Raw genomic sequence first — 16203 nt, 5'->3', positions numbered from 1 at the left:
ACAGGGTCGAGGACGGGTGACTTGGCAAGCGGTGAATTGAGGCTGTATTCAAGGCAAGCATGTAGATAGTTCTGGCATGTATAGTACAAGTTCCGCAATACATCATCTTTTGTTCTCATTCGTCTACGAGTATGAACTGCGTGTCTTCGTCGACTCCCCAATATGCGAGATCCCGTCCGGCGAATTCCTCATCCAACTCAACAAGGTGCCCGTCTGGGAGCACCATCCACAGCCGGACAGAGCCCTGCCGCGCCTTCGGAATCTTCAAAGACTTGATGAGCTTCATCCGCAAAGTGCGGACCGACATCGTCGATAGTACTCGGAGCGACTCCGTCTTGCATTGCCCGAGGTAGCGGGCGCGCTCGTCCGCTGGCAGGCTCGTCGGCGGTGCGGAGGCCCCGTGATAGATGCGGATGGCTAGAGTTCGCGGAAAGTGAGTAAGATGAGCACTACGGACGAAAAGAACACATGGAACGATCTGCGGAAGCGGTAATCTGACCACGCGAAGCCACCGGGCGGGAGATGCGAACAGGTAGAGAACGGAGAACCACGGTCAGATATGGAAGGTGGGAGGCTTGAACAAATACAGCCCTTTGCATATCAGTCTGGAATTCGCGACGCGCGAATCTTTATTTGCTCCGAACAAACATTGCCTTAACGGGTAAGAGAAAACAGCCGGTGGCACGAGCCAGTGTGTCCCCAGCCCCGATCCTGCCGCACAGTGCTGCATATCTGAGGCTCTTGCTGCTCAGAAGTGACACACAATTGCACCCTGACCTTCCTAGATTCAATTTCGTGCCAAAATTTGCCCATGAAGTCCTCCAGGAAAACACGCGAGGTTTAGGTTGTTACCTGTTAAGGCAATATTTGTTCGGGACAAACAAAGATTCGCGCGTCGCGAATTCCAGACTAATATGCAAAGGGCTGTAAACGACCAGAAGAACAAGGACGATCTAGATTAGAGCTTGGGGCTGGATTGGGGCACGTACTGGTGAGACGGTTGCTGAGCGTGTCCTGGGGCTCGGGGGCGGCTGGCGCGTCGGTGACGCCGTGCTCTGGCCGAGATTGCGTTGCGTTTGACAATTCGGAGGCAAAGACCGAGAGTGCGATTGCGTGTTCCGTGTGGACGGACGTGGGCGTCGGCGGGGGCGTAGCGGTGGGCGTGTCCGGAATGCATGCGCAGCGCAGAAGAGGAGAGATGCGGAGGGATCGGTGCAGAGACAGATGGTAGAATACAAGGGCATGGGAGACGCAAAGATCAGTATCGCACCGCTTCGCGGGGACTGCGAGGGGGCGCTGTGTGAGGCGGGGTGATGGTGTCGAGGTGACTCACTGGTGCTGAGAGCCTCCCACTGGGGGTGGGCTGCTCGTTTCTCGTCCACCGAAGCGAAGGTTTGCTTGGCGATGTGCGAGAGGTACAGAAGCTCGCTGTCTCTGCGCTCGCGCATCGAGATCTGGACGAAGAGGGAGATATGATGCCGTCAGCGACTGCGGGGAGGAGCGATACCTGCACCTCATGACATCCAACCTGCCACACCGCAACAATCGTCAGGGATGACGGAGCGCAAACGGCAAGGTTACGGCGCCTGGCGCGTTGGCAGAGGAGAGGTCCGAGTGGAGGACGTACCGCAGCACCATCAAGAGACTTGAGCGACGGGATCTTTGCGATGGTGAAAGGACGTGCATAGCTCGCGTGGCTACGGTCTGTTCCGTGGACACGTATGCAAAGCCGAGAGTTGAGATATGACCAATGTGAGAGCGGCAAGCATTGTTTGATTGAGTGGCCAGGTTCCAATTAGAGGACGTCAAATTAATGGAAGACAAAGTCAGCCCGGAGTCGTCATCAGGTTTGAGCCCGAGAGGGAAAGATGTACTCAATGTACAGTGGTCTGCGCACGGAGCCACGTGGGGTGCTGCTTCTCACGCAGAGGTGACAGAAGGACTCGGGCGGGCTCGCAGCAAACCGGCGTGGATCTGAAGCGGAACTCACTCACCGTCTATCAGGGGGTTGCCTGCGAGCGTGAGCGACTCAAGCTCCAGGCACCAGTGCTGAAGCATATCAATGTCGTGCCACGTTGCTATGCGGTTGAAAGCGAGCGCGAGGTGCTTGATTCCGTGGAGGGGTGAACGCGACACCGTCCCATCAACTTTGGGTGATTCTTCATCGGACGGGGGAGGATCGATCTTCGGTATAGCATTGGATGTGAGTATCAGTCTCTGGATTCTGCCATATAGGGTCAGTCCGGCCAGGACGGGAGAATGTATGAGCAATACGGACTTGGAGAGGTTGTGCAAGGCAGAACAGACATCCTGGAAGCTGTCCAGCTCGTTGCTATCTAGATTGACGACCTGCACAGTACCATTCGCCGGCCATGTGTTCGAGGAGACAGCCTTCATTCGGTTGTATCCGAACTCTACGGCCTTGAGCGCAGGCATATGCGGTAGCAACGTTTGGAACTCATCCCACGTGATCAGTGTCGCGCTGATCTGTAGTTCCTCTAGGCATTGAAACGCGACAGCATTCAGCTGCGAACTGTCCGGTGGCATGAGTCGGTTCTGACTGTGGCAGTCATGGATGTCAGCGTTAGTCCTTGTACGGAACTTGGCAGGCGACTAACTTGAGGGATAGACTTCGGAGGTTCTGTAACTCGACCGTGATCGCAGCGACAGTTCCCCAAGTTGCAATCAGGTTTTTGGTGAGATCTAGACCACGGATGCCTATGACACCAAGGGGGAGTCAGTAATCAAACGTCTCACAGGTGATCATGGACCGCCATGATGAGTGGCACTTGTCTTGTTCTGAAGCACGCGAAAAGGACAAAGCCACGGAGAATACTCAGCCGACGACGGCAATATCGACACAGCACTGTGTCCGGAAAATGTTTTTGAGCTCAGGAGGTGTGGATAGATTGCACCGCTCATGTACGCGATAACATGCTGCAACATCAGGCAGACACCGACCTACTGACAAAGCGACTCATGAATATAGCGCACACTAACCAAGATGGTATCCGATGTTCACAGTACACAAGCACTGCATGCACAATCTGACCATGAAGGCCCATATACACGGCCGCAATACTCATAGCCACTGGAGATTGCATGCGTGGTTAATAGGGCGGATAGCTCGCCGATTCTAATTTTTTTAGGTGTCACTGAGTGTCTATGTGACGAAATATTCATGACGGTAAACACAGGATCGCGCAATCCGGGCCTGCGTTTCCTCACAATGCAGCTTGGCTTAGGGCTGGCCGAGTAGACCGAGCGCGAAATGGGACACCATAGAGGACATACCTGGACAGGTTCGACCGATTTCGCCAGGTGAGTCGGCCCTTGAGACGCATTCGTTATCAAGACTGACTTCTCGGAGTCTCTCAAGCCGTGCCAGGTTATTCCTAATCTTGTCCAGTCCCACAGCTTCCACCTCGATCGCACCGCCGGAGGAGCCCAGGATTACTTTCTCGAGTGAGGCGCTTCCATGGGGTATTTCAATGTATTTGGAGGTGAGGGCATGGAGAAAGGTCACGCCATAGGAGATACCGGCAGCGGTTGGACGGACGAAAGATCCGCTATTCGGGACGCTGTGAGAATTGTGAGGAACACAGCATGGACCAGCCACAGAACGTACAGTCTCACAGACAGGTGAAGTATCGCTTTCCATCCTTGACGCCATCGTGCTTTCCGCGCTTCGGGTCGTCCCATTCGATACCGAGCCATACGCCTTGCGTTCCGTCCACGGGCCCGACATATCTGACGGTTCCCAGGGAGCCGGAGTGGGTGATGCGGGTGCCCACTGTGGGCAAGCTGGATGCCATCGAGCTCGCGTGGCTAGAAGTGACCAGGCTCCGAGACAAGTCCGATGATGAGCGTAGGAGTACAGCAGTCGGAAGTGAGCTGAGGAAGGGGCAGGTCCTCTCAGTTTGACGCCTGCAGCTCATCCCCGCCGCGCGGGCGCGTGTAGAGGAAGGACGCTAGGCGCGGTGCGCGTCACCTGCTTCCCACTCTCTCCGCGTCGGACACCCGCCTCCTGCTCAGTGCTCCTCCATCTCCTGTCCATCGTCGGGACGCGCAGCAACAAGCCAGATGTACGCGCGGCATGTCTTTCTGAGAACCATGTCTCGCCCCACCGCTTCAGCAGCCCGGCGTACAGCAGCGATTGGTCGTCATCTCATGTCCACCTCTACCCCCACGCCAAAATCCCGCGTCGACGCTCCGGACGAGGCCCCAGTCCTCTTCGAGTCCAATGGCTCCATCCGGAGCTATATTTTGAATAGGCCGGCGAAGCTCAACGCGCTGAACGAGCCTATGCTGAACATTCTCCGACCACAGATCGAGGTAAGTCTGCAGTGACACCTGTTTCCTTGATAACTCATGAGAATCGTGGCCGCAGGAATGGTGTCAGGGCCAGTTGGCCAAGGTCATAGTGGGCCGCGGTGTCGGGCGTGCGTTTTGCGCAGGCGGCGATGTAGAATGTGAGTATGCTTCTATCCATCCCATCCCGGTGTATTGACTACAGCAGCCGTCGTGCGGTATGCGAGCGAACCGGAGACACGGCCGCAGGCGATAGATTTCTTCCACAGAGAGTGAGTCCGTGATCTGTCCGCTTGTTTGCCCATGTTGATGTACGTCTGTAAGGTTCGAAATGGATTACATCCTCGCTGCCGTCCCCAAACCCTACGTGGCCGTCATGGATGGCATAACGAGTATGTCTTATTGCCTGTGACGTGACCCTAATGCGTCTATTCTGACACTGGTGGTAGTGGGTGGAGGCGTCGGGCTTTCCGTTAACGCTCAATTCAGAATTGCGACGGAGAAGACCATCTTCGCAATGCCAGAAACAAAAATCGGTTACTGTCCTGACGTCGGCGCAAGTTACTTCCTCTCGCGGATAGACGGTGAAATTGGGACCTACCTTGGGCTGACCGGTGATACAATCACTGGCCGAGCTGTCTAGTGAGCATCGCTCGTTTGATATCCGATGACCCGGAATCTGAAGACGCGCATAGTGACCATGGCTTTGCCACTCACTACATCCCATCTAGGCGCATCCCCGCTCTTATGGAGCGCCTTGCTTCATTGGAAGAGCCTACATACCAGATGATCAACGACCTGCTCGAGGAAGAGAGCTCCGAGCGGGAGTCGGACGAAGTCGTTTCCTCCTTCGTCGGTGCTAAGCGCGAGGCCCTAGACTCGGCCTTCCGTCACAACACTGTCGAGGAAATACTTGCCGAGCTCACGGAGATATCGAAGAGTCATCAAGATGAGGGCATTCGGACATGGGCTGCAAAGACACTGGAGATGCTCGCAGACCGTAGTCCGACGAGCCTCAAGGTTGCCCTCGCAGCCATTCGCAAGGGAAAGCAGATGAACCTCCTGGAGGCCTTGCAGATGGAAATGAACATTGCGACCGCTTTCTGCGTATGTGCGATATTTTTCGTTGACCGAACGTCGCCTGAAGTTTTCTCCATCTGCTTCAGAGTGGCGGCAGCCCGGATTTCCACACCGGCGTGACCACTCTACTCGTCGAAAAGGAGAAGTCACGGCCAGCGTGGTCACCGGCGCACCTTAGCGGAGTGAATGATGAGGAGATACGCGAAACTTTCTTCTCCAAATTTTCGCCGGAAAACGACACTGCTCCCAAGCTCACGCCCCCCGTGTACCTGCCCCAGCCGGACCAGCTCGCAGATCCTATGCAGTATGCGTTGCCCACGGAAGCTGAGATCGGTTCCATGGTCGACGGCAGCCACCGTCATAGCGGTGCCACAGAGATCACCCTCGACGAGCTCCTGGAGAAGTTTGACCGTGCCCGTGGCCGTAAGGCTGGCATGCGCGAGAAGATCCTGGAGGTCGTGCAGCGCAAGTGCGTCTCGGAGCAGGACAAGCATATGGACAAGAGGTGGTTGAAGTGGAAGCACTGATTATCCCTGCTTGTGCGACCTGACCTTCCCGCCGTCGCCACCGTGCTCGAGTACAGCACACCTACAGTTGTATACGATGACCTAATTCCATGTGCTCCTCCCTTCTCCATCGCCGCCCCGAGCGCGGCCAGAGCCTAGTTTCGGCACGGTGTCACCGTCAACCGTACATTTGAATACTCATACATCTCTGTAAACCGAGGAGCTCCGGGCGCAGACTTGGGCCTTCATGGGGCGCATCAGGCCGCCAAAGCTTCACCCTGAAACAAAATTTGACAGCAATCTAACAGGTATGACTGTAAGATTACTCGGATAGCCGCGAGGTCACATTCAGTGTACATACATGCATGTATCACCTCGAATACCAGCTGCATGTATATTACAAGTCCGTCGGATAAGTCAACCCCCGGACTGATGATGGTGTAGAGACATGCCTCAAGCCTGCGCTTCTTGGGCCTCGAGCTTGTTGGCGGAGTAAGTTCCCGACAGGCACAGAAATTAACTCTAAAGTAGCGGGATGCTGTAATACTTGGTCCGGAGCGCCGTCTACATGCCCACGCCACCTTCTGGTCTGCCTCGGAAGCTCTAGCTCCCATCTCTGGGACCACGTATTTGGCAGGCATCACGACAGCCACCACCTCCCGCATTGGGCAACTGGCATCGGCGTACACAGATCTCAGCTGTGTCTACTTGCGCAGCCTAGAAGCACATGTTCCGCACCTGCGAGGCCGCCCACAGCCCGCCGACCTGTTGTCGGAAAGGCGATATCGCCGTATGTCGCCTTGCCACCCAGATTCCAGACGACTCCAGCGAGCTCGGACACGCACTCGGATGTCCTGTCTCGACCGCCGACCCGCTCGTGCACCTCATTTATATGGACCGCGCGCGCCGCCGACGCCGACAGTAACCTAGGCAGGCGACTCGGTAGCTTCGGGCTCGGAGGTGACATACGTTCCGCTGCATCTCTGCAACATGTTCTCAGTTAGTCTGTGTCGACCAGGATGTGAGATTCCCGATCTCACCTGGAGCTGGGGTAGGATGTTGCTATACTGCAATGTTTCTAATTGGTAATATGGCCGCATCCTGGGACAAGCAGCGCTCCGGGCACCGCTTGCGGGACCGTCTGATAGGCGTTGTGACTCTTCATTTTCTGCCGTGTCTCCCTCGGGGTCCGCGCACAGCCGGCTTTTCAGTAGTAGTCGTGGGTACGCTGGCAGAACCCGCCCGGTGCTGCACCCGACGGGTGAACGGAGAGCGCAGCTTGCATACTCCTCGGCTCACTTCGAGCTTAACGCCACTGCAGAGGACTCCAGCTATGCGACAGCCATGATGTGCGTAGCTCGTGCTGTCGGAATTTTCTGTAAACCACCTACATACCCCGGATGCAATATACACCCGCTCCCGCCACTTGAAAGAGGGATGATTGCAGTCGGCCCAAGATCATTTCCCGGCGATAGAATCAGCAGGACCAACTACAATATCGGCGTTCTGGGGTATTGTTGACGGCTATGGGAAGGAAACCCGTCAAAACAGATCGCACCAGGACAACAAGAGATGGCCACCAACAAAGCTGGTATGTTCCGCTTTGACGCGGACTGTGGTGAGATGGTTTGTCCGATTCGTCCTGTGACCGAACAGAAAGCCGTGGGGCGGATAGGAGTGCGTTCAACGGGAACTGCAAAGGCTGTATCTTGACGGCATCGCAGATGCGAGGCGAGGCGTTGTTGCGCATTGGGCCTTGGGCGCGGGGCGCTCTAGTCTTTGGAATCTGGCTTGGTGCCTCCCTGAGACGGTTGATGCGCGATTCAAAAGCTGTCTGGGGTTGTGACCTGCAAGTGGGTATATAAACCAGGGACAAGTTGTTAGGAAGCCCTCAACTCAAACACACTCACCACATCCATATCCCTCACTCCACCGCACATCCATACCAACGCAGCCATGAACGTCTCTTCTCCCGTTCATATGATGGGCCGTCTTCTCGACAGCGTAGACTTGACGACGTATCGGGCAGCCCGTCCCGAGACGTCGAGCAACTCACAAGCCTTCAGCGGGCGGATGTACGATGTCGACCCCGACACAGGCTTCTTCCCCTCCCAACCTCTCCGCCCGTTGAGCGGAGAATTCTCCTTGTGGGAGAGAGGACTGGTGGACGCGCGAGGCGTCCTCAAGCTTGGGGTCGATCGAGGACAAGAAGCCTTTGCGAAGTGCGCGCTGGGCGAGCAGTGGCGGCAACGCTTGAGGAGTGTAAGTGAAGACTCAAATGTCATCGGTGGGGAATGTACTCACAATATCACCCGCTAGTGGCCAGTTGTCGACGCCAGAAAGCTCGGCGACAAAGTCCGCACCTTGCGACGGGCCCACTACGTTCTCACCTGTCTCCTGCACTTTTACGTCCACTCGCTCCCCTCGTCGCAGGTCCAGGGACAGATCATTATCCCAAGGCCGCTCGCCGTGCCTCTCGTCGCCGTCTCCCAGAAGCTCATGCTTCCGCCCATCCTGACCTTCGCAGACATCGTGCTCTGGAACTGGGAGTTCATTGATCCGGAGCAGCCTCTGTCCCTGAACAACATGCGATACGTCAATGTCTTCTCCGGGACCGAGACGGAGACGAACTTCTACCTTCTATCCGCAGCTGCAGAGCTCAAGGGGGTGGAGATGTTGCGGATCATCGAACGCGTTGTCAACGTCCCCTGCCCCACGACGCAGAGCGCCATCGCGGCTATCAAGCGCGACTTCGAGGAGCTCGTCAGGGTCATCGACGAGCTCACCATCATCATTGGGGAGGCGAGTAAGACTGTGCACCCGAACACCTTCTACTGGGCCGCCAGGCCGTGGTGGAACGGCTCCGACGCTGCGGCGCCATGGGTGTTCGAGGGTGTCCCGCCCAGCTCGTTCGACCTCGGCGGTGCGTCGGCGGGGCAGAGCTCGGTCATGCATGCTCTTGATGCCTTCCTAGACGTCGACCACGGGCTCAAGCAGACCCGTCAGCCGGCTCCGTCGGCAGAGAATCGCCGCTCAGACACGAGCTTCATGGAGAAGATGCGCCGGTACATGCCCGAGGAACATCGCGCCTACCTGGCGCAACTCCAGAAGCGTCATGTGCGCGACTTGGTCCAGCGCGTCCCCGCGCTCCGAGAGCACTACAACATGACGGTGGCGGCCCTGAAGAAGTTCCGCGATATCCACATCCGCATCGGAACTCTCTTCATCATTTCTCAGGCCAAGTCCACCCCTCCCGCCAGCATGGGATCTGTGGAGGTCGAAGGCAATGAAAGTCGCTCAAAGGGTACAGGAGGAAACCCGGTTTCCACCTTGCTGAAGGCCGGCCGTGATGCCACCCAGCGCACGCTCTTGAGGGATGAGTAAATCACTGCGTCTGGATTCCTACACATAGAGCGTCATAATCGTTGCATACCCTCGTAGTTGGCAGGCTAGAAGAACGTACCATATATAGAGGTCATCCTATCGCATCGCTTCCGCTTTCTTGCACGATCTGTAGTATATTATACTGTAGTAGCCCATCGTTCCGTGTCTCAATAGATGCCGAGTACCTATTTGCAACGGCGCCACACGCCGGGGTACCATATTTCCGGAACAATGTCGACAAGAGGTATGTGTGCAGAGATATAAGTCAAGGAATTTGCAGCGCAAGGTGAAGCAGAGCTGGCGGTCTCGTTCAAGTCGCCGGAGGCTGCGCGCGAACCACAATTGTCTAATTGGGAACGCTTACGTAATGAACGCGTACACATAAGCAAGGCGTGTCTCATTCTGGACGCGACGCGTCTTGACTCTTGACCACGATGGCTGGCCTTCCCCAACTCACTGCCGGTATTTGTGCCCGCCTTGCCAACTCCGAGAACGAGGACTCGGAGGAGCTCTTTAACTCCCAGCCTACTCTCCAGCTGCTCTCCTTCAAAAAGGTCCCTCCTACGGGCGGTGGCAACAACGTGGATCGCTACCGCGTTATCGTTTCTGATGGAGAACATTTTCTGCAATCGATGTTGGCTACTCAACTGAACCACCTTGTGGAGGAGGATGCTATTTCAAAGGGAGCGGTTGCCGTTATCGAGAAGTTCACCTGTAACATCGTTCAGGGCAAGCGGTGAGTGGGACCCTTGACGCGTCGACGACCATAACCATTCAAAGCCTGTCTTTCTAAAGGCTGTTGATAATTCTCGCCCTACGCGTCCTGGTTAAAACGGCTGAGAAGATTGGCAGCCCCGGCTCCCTCCAGGGTCGACCGGAAGGCGGCGCCTCGACTCCCGCCGCGGTTACACCTGGTCCATCTACCTCAACGAACGCTACCCCCGCTCCCCCTCCGGTAGCAGCAGCTCAGCCCGCTCGTCAACAGACACAGGCAAATCGCAATGCTCGTGCTCCTGCTGTCTATCCCATCGAAAGTCTCAGCCCGTACCAAAACAACTGGACGATCAAGGCTCGTGCAATGAACAAATCGGACATTCGCACGTGGGTGAACCAGCGTGGGGAAGGGAAACTCTTCAGCGTCACACTCATGGACGAGAGCGGAGAGATCCGGGCCACCGCATTCAATGCCGCCGTCGACTTGTTCTATGACAAAATTCAGGAAGGAAAGGTTTATTTGGTCTCGAAGGCGAAAGTCAATCTTGCCAAGAAGAAGTTCTCCAATGTCAACAACGAGTACGAGCTTACGTTCGAGCGGAACACTGAGGTCGAGGAGGTATGCCTTCACAGATCAATAGCTTCTGTCGTGGCTCAACGCTCCACCCAGTGTCTGGACGTGACCGATGTCCCCACCGTTAAGTTCAACTTCGTCCAGATTTCGGCCTTGCAGGACGTGGCTAAGGATGCTACTTGTGGTGTGTTGGCTGTCTTGTACTGCACTTGTTGATGCTTATCCATGTGCAGACATCATCGGCGTCGTCAAGGAAGTGGGCGAGTTGTCGACTATTACATCTAAGGCGACCAGTAAAGTTGTCAGTGATCAGACCATAGCTTTCATCTCTCTTCCATAAACTCATCGAGGCCTTCACTAGATTCCTAAACGAGAGCTGACAGTCGTCGATCGCTCTGGCTACTCCGTTCGGGTCACGCTTTGGGGCAAACAAGCCGAGCAATTTGAAGCGACAGATCAGCCTGTGATAGCGTTCAAGGGTGCCAAAGTCGGCGATTTCCAGGGTATGTGCTGCCGTGTCTGTGATTGCGCCCTGAATTTCAGACCGTTGGTTAGGTCGCTCCCTGTCGATGATGAGCTCGAGTTCCATGCACGTGAACCCCGACATCCCGGAAGCTCACGCTCTGCGTGGATGGTTCGATGCGGCCGGCGCCGAACAGACGTTCCAGGCGCACACCAGTACATTTACTGGCGGTGGCGGGATCACGTTTGATCGTGCCGAAGTGCGGAACCTCAACGAAGTCAAGACCGCAGAGTTCGGTATGTCGGACAAGCCTGAGTACTTCTGCGCCCAAGCCACGATCATGCATATCAAGAACGACAATATCTCGTATCCCGCATGTCCCACTCAGGGATGTGGCAAGAAAGTTGTCGAGCTTGGTGATTCCTGGAGGTGCGAAAAGTGCGACAAGTCGTATCCCAAGCCTCAGCACAGGTCAGTTTGATCCATGCTCATCTCGGTCGCCAAATCGTCAACGGAGACCAACAGATATATGGTCTCGATGGCCGTGTCGGACTACTCGGGCCAGGCGTGGCTTAGTGGTTTCAACGACGTTGGACAGACTATCTTCGGGATGTCCGCTGATGAACTGGTTGACATCAGGGTAAGCTTCTCGTGTACCAGATCGACGCTGTTACATGCGCTCACCGACGCCCACAGGAACGCGATGACACTCAGTACAATCAAGTGATAGAGCGGGCGATTGGGAACACATACAACTTCGCGTGCAGAGCGAAGCAGGATAGCTACAACGTATGTCACCAATTACCTGAGCTTCGAACAAAAACTCACGCCAACCTTATTCCCTAGGAGACGACGCGTGTGCGTTATGCCATCAACCGCATTATTCCTCTCAACTACCGTGAGGAGGCGAAATATCTAGCCAATATTCTCACTCACAGCGACTGGGCACGGTAGAGTGACCGCGCCTAATCTGCTGCGCCCGTATCGCCGTCAACGTCTACGAGAGTTGTTCTTCACCGCTTCGGCTGACTGACCTCATGTACTTTACCTCATTCTTGCTGCTGTCATGAAATCAGATCCAGATGTCCGCTCGACTTGACTGAGATCCTCCTAGTACCGGTGGCAATGCCTAACTGCGCAGGCTCGCGCCGATACCACGTTACATATCAAGTATAAGATCTGGAGCGTACATCATGGATACTCTAGCACACAACATCGAGCGTCGCTCCAAGTCCCGTATTATGGTATAGTAAATCCGCCGGTAACTAGTAACAAGCAATAAGGTCATACAGAACATGGGGGTGAGCGTTATATGCGTTACCATCGTCAATGAGGGCAGTAATAGTACGTCAGCGGGGATACATAGGTATATCGTAGAAGAACATCATGGAGGAGGAAGGGGGTAGTGGAGTACTCTCCTAAAGAGCTGGTAGACTGTGTCAATCGACGCGAGCACCGATTGTAGGGTCGCGTTGGCCGCCTCGGTTAAATGAATTTCGGGGAGTTCGATATGCGGGAGCTCGAATCGCAAGGTCCAAAGGTCCGGGAAGTAGCGCTCGAGGATGAGACTGTTCTCCGACCTAGGCGCAGTCAGAGGAGTGGGTGTGATCGTTGGGAGCTGCGCCACGTCTACCGCGGTCGGGACATCGGACGGAGGCGATGGCGGAGGAGGTGCTGCCTCATCTGCAGCGATGAAGGATACATGATTTTCTGGCGAGGGTGGAGAGCCAGCGTTGGGGAAATACCATCTCGCAGGGCTTGCGGTGCCCGCCTGGGCTGTGATGGTCGCAGTGGTGGTCACCGTGACCGTGTCCATACCACTGGAGTGCGCCGACATAGCGATGCCGGCGGAAGAATCTTGGTTGATTACATTCAGAGATTGGAGCGCCGTTGACAGCTGTGCTTGTGTCTGACGCAGACTGATGGAGAGGTATAAGCAAGTGATGGCTAGCAGTGCAGGGATCAAGATTTGAGCCCAGGTGCGGGGCGCGCGCTGTTTCATCTCAGCGATCTCCGAGACGGTTGGTTGGAACGACAGCACTAGGGAAGGATAGAAGTACTCTTCCATAGAGTAGTGAAACAGTTTCCGGCCTTGGGCGGATGCTTCCTCATGAGCGAGGTTAGTTTCGCAAGATGTGACATCGAACCCTAGAAACCAAGGGTTATGTATATGTTTTCAGTACGAGGATTGCGACACTCACCTGTCTGCGCCGGAACATGTACCTGAAGTTCTCCGACAGACAAGGGAAAACTCGGAAGCAAGGCGTTCAGCACTATTGACGACGGAACTGTTCCCTTGTTCCGACTTTTCTCTTCGATGATCGCTCTTTCATCTTTGACGATGTAGAGGATATCGACCTTGCCACCTCCGGCATCTCCGATGTGAACCTTGACCCAAGTGATCCAATCCTTCCCACTGGCTTCACCGAAAGGCACTGCTGCGTTCCCGTTGGTCTCTGGCTTGACGACGGCACCGGTGACAATACGGACTGGTACTCCCTCGATACTCGCGCTAGGAACTTCCACTTGAGGTGGATTCCCACCAGCGGCGTCTTCCTTCAAACGAGGCAGGGCCAGACCGAACTCAAGCCACTCCAAGTCCTCATCCGAAGGAGCTGGTAAGTTGACCCGCACAGCGTATCTGAGCGGGCCGGAATTTGCGTTGAGCAGAGGGGTGATGGTGGTGTTGACATAGGGGATCATCAGGGGCCCATCGCGTCGCACAGGAGTGCGCAGCGTGGAGGTGAAGAGCGATTGCCTGAGGATGGATGGTGAGATGTCTCGGTGAGAGACACCATTTGGTGTTCGAGGGCGACTTCGCGAGCGTCGAGAGACTTCCAAGCTATCGTGGGTTGCACGAGACGGTGGTGACGTAGACCGATTGATCGGCCGGAGGGCAACACGAGCCCCGTCGCTCCCGCATTTGACATACCCGCCTCGCTGTAGGACGGTTTTACGTGTCTGCGCGTCTCGAACGTCGCCAGTTGACTTGTAGACGTCCAAGGTCGCGTCGCTAGCATCGTTACGCACGGTGCAAGAGACGTGCTCGCGATCACAATGCAGGATGCGAAAGCGAGGCACAACCAACACCTCGGCTTCAGCATCGTTGTCGGAGGGACTTCGCGAGGCATTGGGGGAGGAATACCTCCTGGACCCCAGAGTGAGAACAGGTTCTTGGGGCTTCACTAACACCGTACCCGTGATGCTGAACTTGAAGTCGTGTTTAGGAGGGAGTAGGTCATTCATGTTCAGGTGAACAGTGATGGGAACCTTGGGCGGGCGAGCATCGCTTTCTTCTTCATCATAGTCGGTGTCGATATCCGTATAACGACCGTTTGTTGAAGAAGCGCGGCTTCTCCGGTCCCTTTCCGGGCTAGAAGGAATGGGCAACGAAGCCAAGGACGAGATGGGCGTGGACGCCGGCGAGTTCTCAAATGAGTAGTCAGGGACACTCTGCGCAGGCAGGGGGGCCCTAAGCAAGGACGATGTGGACGAAGATGAATCGTGTCGGCTGGGCGGGAGTCCATTGACGACGCCTCGCGCATCCGGGGAAGATGGCAAGACGTAAATCGAAGGGTTGTCGACCGACGACTGTCGTGAGAGCGGGGGAGTTGGTGGAGGCCCAACGGCGTATCCGGTGAACCCTACACCTCCACTGATGGACCACTTCGACTCCATGCCTGGCACCCAGGACACATCGCAATCACCGGCATCCAAACCAGCATCCAGACCGAGGAGAGTAGCTACGCCGGGGAACCAGACACCTTTGCACGTAGCTTCGTATTGCACGCGCATGACGATGCCCTCCGGGGAGTCCCGCCCCTTGCCTTTGCTAGTGCCGAGCACCGTGCAAGTCATGTCTCCTTTGACTTCACGTATGCTGACTCTGCGACGACCATCGCTCGTTGTAGGCTGTTGATTGGGCTTCAGAGGTCGCGCCCACCGGATACGGATGTGCTCCGTGCTAGGGAACGAGCCCTGTATACCACACCCGTCAGGGAAACCTGCAGATACCGACGCGTCGCTTGATTCGTCATCTGCGAAGTTGTTGTAGGAGTGTGTTCTCCCCAAACGCGTGGACGTGCTTCGCGTGACGTGAGGGTCAGACGTCAGATCCCAAGAGCCTACATCCTCATCTGCGGATGACAGGGACGCCAAAGAGGAAGATGTCTTCGGCGTATTGAGAGGGAATATTTTGAGGCGGATGTGGTTGGAAAGGCAGCGCGGCACTGGGATGGACAACTATACAGATCATTAACATAGGGATAGAAGTAACCAGGACTAGGGGGGCTCACTAGGTAAGGAGCGTGAGGTGGGTAACAGACAAACGGTGCCCAAAGCTCTATTGCAGCCATGAAGTGTGCTACCATAGACGGCCGCCTGCTCCGTGTATCCATCTCGCGACGGGGGAACTCCTTGGGAAGGATATAGGAGACATGATAGTTGCTCACGAATATCTGGCCGGTGTACCTATCATCCAGACGAGGCAGCGACTCCGAGGAGGAAGAGCTACCGGATGAAGAGACGTAGGGATGTGGAGAACGGGCCGGTAAGTTGAGAGCCCGAGCAGCTTTATGTAAGAGCGGAGACGTGGTAGATGAAAAGTTGTATGGAGTCGAGTTGACGTCTAACGGATGGACTGCCTGGTCGATGACCTTGAGGTTTTCCTCTGCATGACTACGCTTAGAAGGAACTATGGCAACTGGTGAGTATGCTTACCTGGAAAAAGCGGGATGGTCGCGCCTGGCGTCATGTTCTCTAGAGGGAGCGAAATCTGTGCGCGCGCATGGGGAATGAATGGACAGCGAGTAGATGTGTAACCACGGTACTGACCTTGAGATACATTTTGATGTCCGCGCCCTTTGCACCGCGCTCGGCGCGACCCTCGATTGCAACTCGTGTGACAATGTTCAGCTTTTGTGCCCCAACCGTTGTTCCATGAGATATCGAGTACGCCGAGGACGGGAAGGACAGAGGAGGGCTATCTGTCACAGAGCGACCGGAGAAGCGCGTTGAACTAGGCATTCCTGAGGGTTATAGACGCGTCTTGACGTGACTTCTCGCGTCGGATGGGCAAACAAGGTCGTCCGCGGTGGTGCGGGAGGGGGAGAGGGAGTAGCGGCGAAGGGAGACGCGGTATACGCTGGTGGCATAGGCTGCTGGAGGCAGAA

At 55.7% G+C, this 16203-nt stretch overlaps 5 protein-coding genes across 5 annotated transcripts; 3 read left to right on the top strand and 2 right to left on the bottom strand.

Moving 5' to 3' along the window:
* Nucleotides 1–115: 115 nt before the first annotated feature.
* On the bottom strand, nt 116–3922 carry L226DRAFT_500829 (uncharacterized protein; the record flags this gene model as incomplete). Its single annotated transcript, XM_067677798.1, has 9 exons — nt 3637–3922; nt 3295–3581; nt 2619–2718; nt 2279–2560; nt 1995–2224; nt 1628–1704; nt 1334–1454; nt 990–1055; nt 116–417 (listed from the first exon to the last, which is right to left on the bottom strand). Exons 1-9 carry the CDS (start codon nt 3813–3815, stop codon nt 116–118), a joined length of 1644 nt encoding a protein of 547 aa, XP_067540947.1. The 5' UTR covers nt 3816–3922.
* Nucleotides 3923–4113: 191 nt separating this feature from the next.
* Nucleotides 4114–6036, top strand: L226DRAFT_591104 (mitochondrial 37S ribosomal protein mS47; the record flags this gene model as incomplete). The annotated part of the gene is made up of 7 exons (XM_067685610.1): nt 4114–4335; nt 4391–4472; nt 4520–4583; nt 4636–4703; nt 4761–4953; nt 5007–5418; nt 5478–6036. The coding sequence occupies 7 exons, from the start codon at nt 4114–4116 to the stop codon at nt 5916–5918; spliced, it is 1482 nt and encodes a 493-aa protein (XP_067540946.1). The 3' UTR covers nt 5919–6036.
* Nucleotides 6037–7877: 1841 nt separating this feature from the next.
* L226DRAFT_500823 (Indoleamine 2,3-dioxygenase) lies at nt 7878–9281 on the top strand (the record flags this gene model as incomplete). Its single annotated transcript, XM_067677797.1, has 2 exons — nt 7878–8159; nt 8217–9281. The coding sequence occupies 2 exons, from the start codon at nt 7878–7880 to the stop codon at nt 9279–9281; spliced, it is 1347 nt and encodes a 448-aa protein (XP_067540945.1).
* A 426-nt stretch (nt 9282–9707) lies between these two features.
* Nucleotides 9708–12125, top strand: L226DRAFT_500819 (replication factor-a protein). The gene is made up of 9 exons (XM_067677796.1): nt 9708–10017; nt 10077–10614; nt 10666–10753; nt 10803–10870; nt 10931–11072; nt 11125–11503; nt 11558–11672; nt 11729–11821; nt 11879–12125. Exons 1-9 carry the CDS (start codon nt 9716–9718, stop codon nt 11984–11986), a joined length of 1833 nt encoding a protein of 610 aa, XP_067540944.1. The 5' UTR covers nt 9708–9715; the 3' UTR covers nt 11987–12125.
* Nucleotides 12126–12153: 28 nt separating this feature from the next.
* L226DRAFT_479092 (uncharacterized protein) lies at nt 12154–16192 on the bottom strand. The gene is made up of 5 exons (XM_067676829.1): nt 15866–16192; nt 15752–15806; nt 15328–15701; nt 13234–15274; nt 12154–13180 (listed from the first exon to the last, which is right to left on the bottom strand). Exons 1-5 carry the CDS (start codon nt 16055–16057, stop codon nt 12417–12419), a joined length of 3426 nt encoding a protein of 1141 aa, XP_067540943.1. The 5' UTR covers nt 16058–16192; the 3' UTR covers nt 12154–12416.
* Nucleotides 16193–16203: the final 11 nt, after the last annotated feature.

Source organism: Lentinus tigrinus, assembly GCF_003813185.1.
Source record: "Lentinus tigrinus ALCF2SS1-7 unplaced genomic scaffold L226scaffold_3, whole genome shotgun sequence".
Taxonomy (NCBI): Eukaryota; Fungi; Basidiomycota; class Agaricomycetes; order Polyporales; family Polyporaceae; genus Lentinus; species Lentinus tigrinus.
Note: the sequence above shows the minus strand (reverse complement) of the source record. Positions and strands in the feature narration are given on the sequence as shown.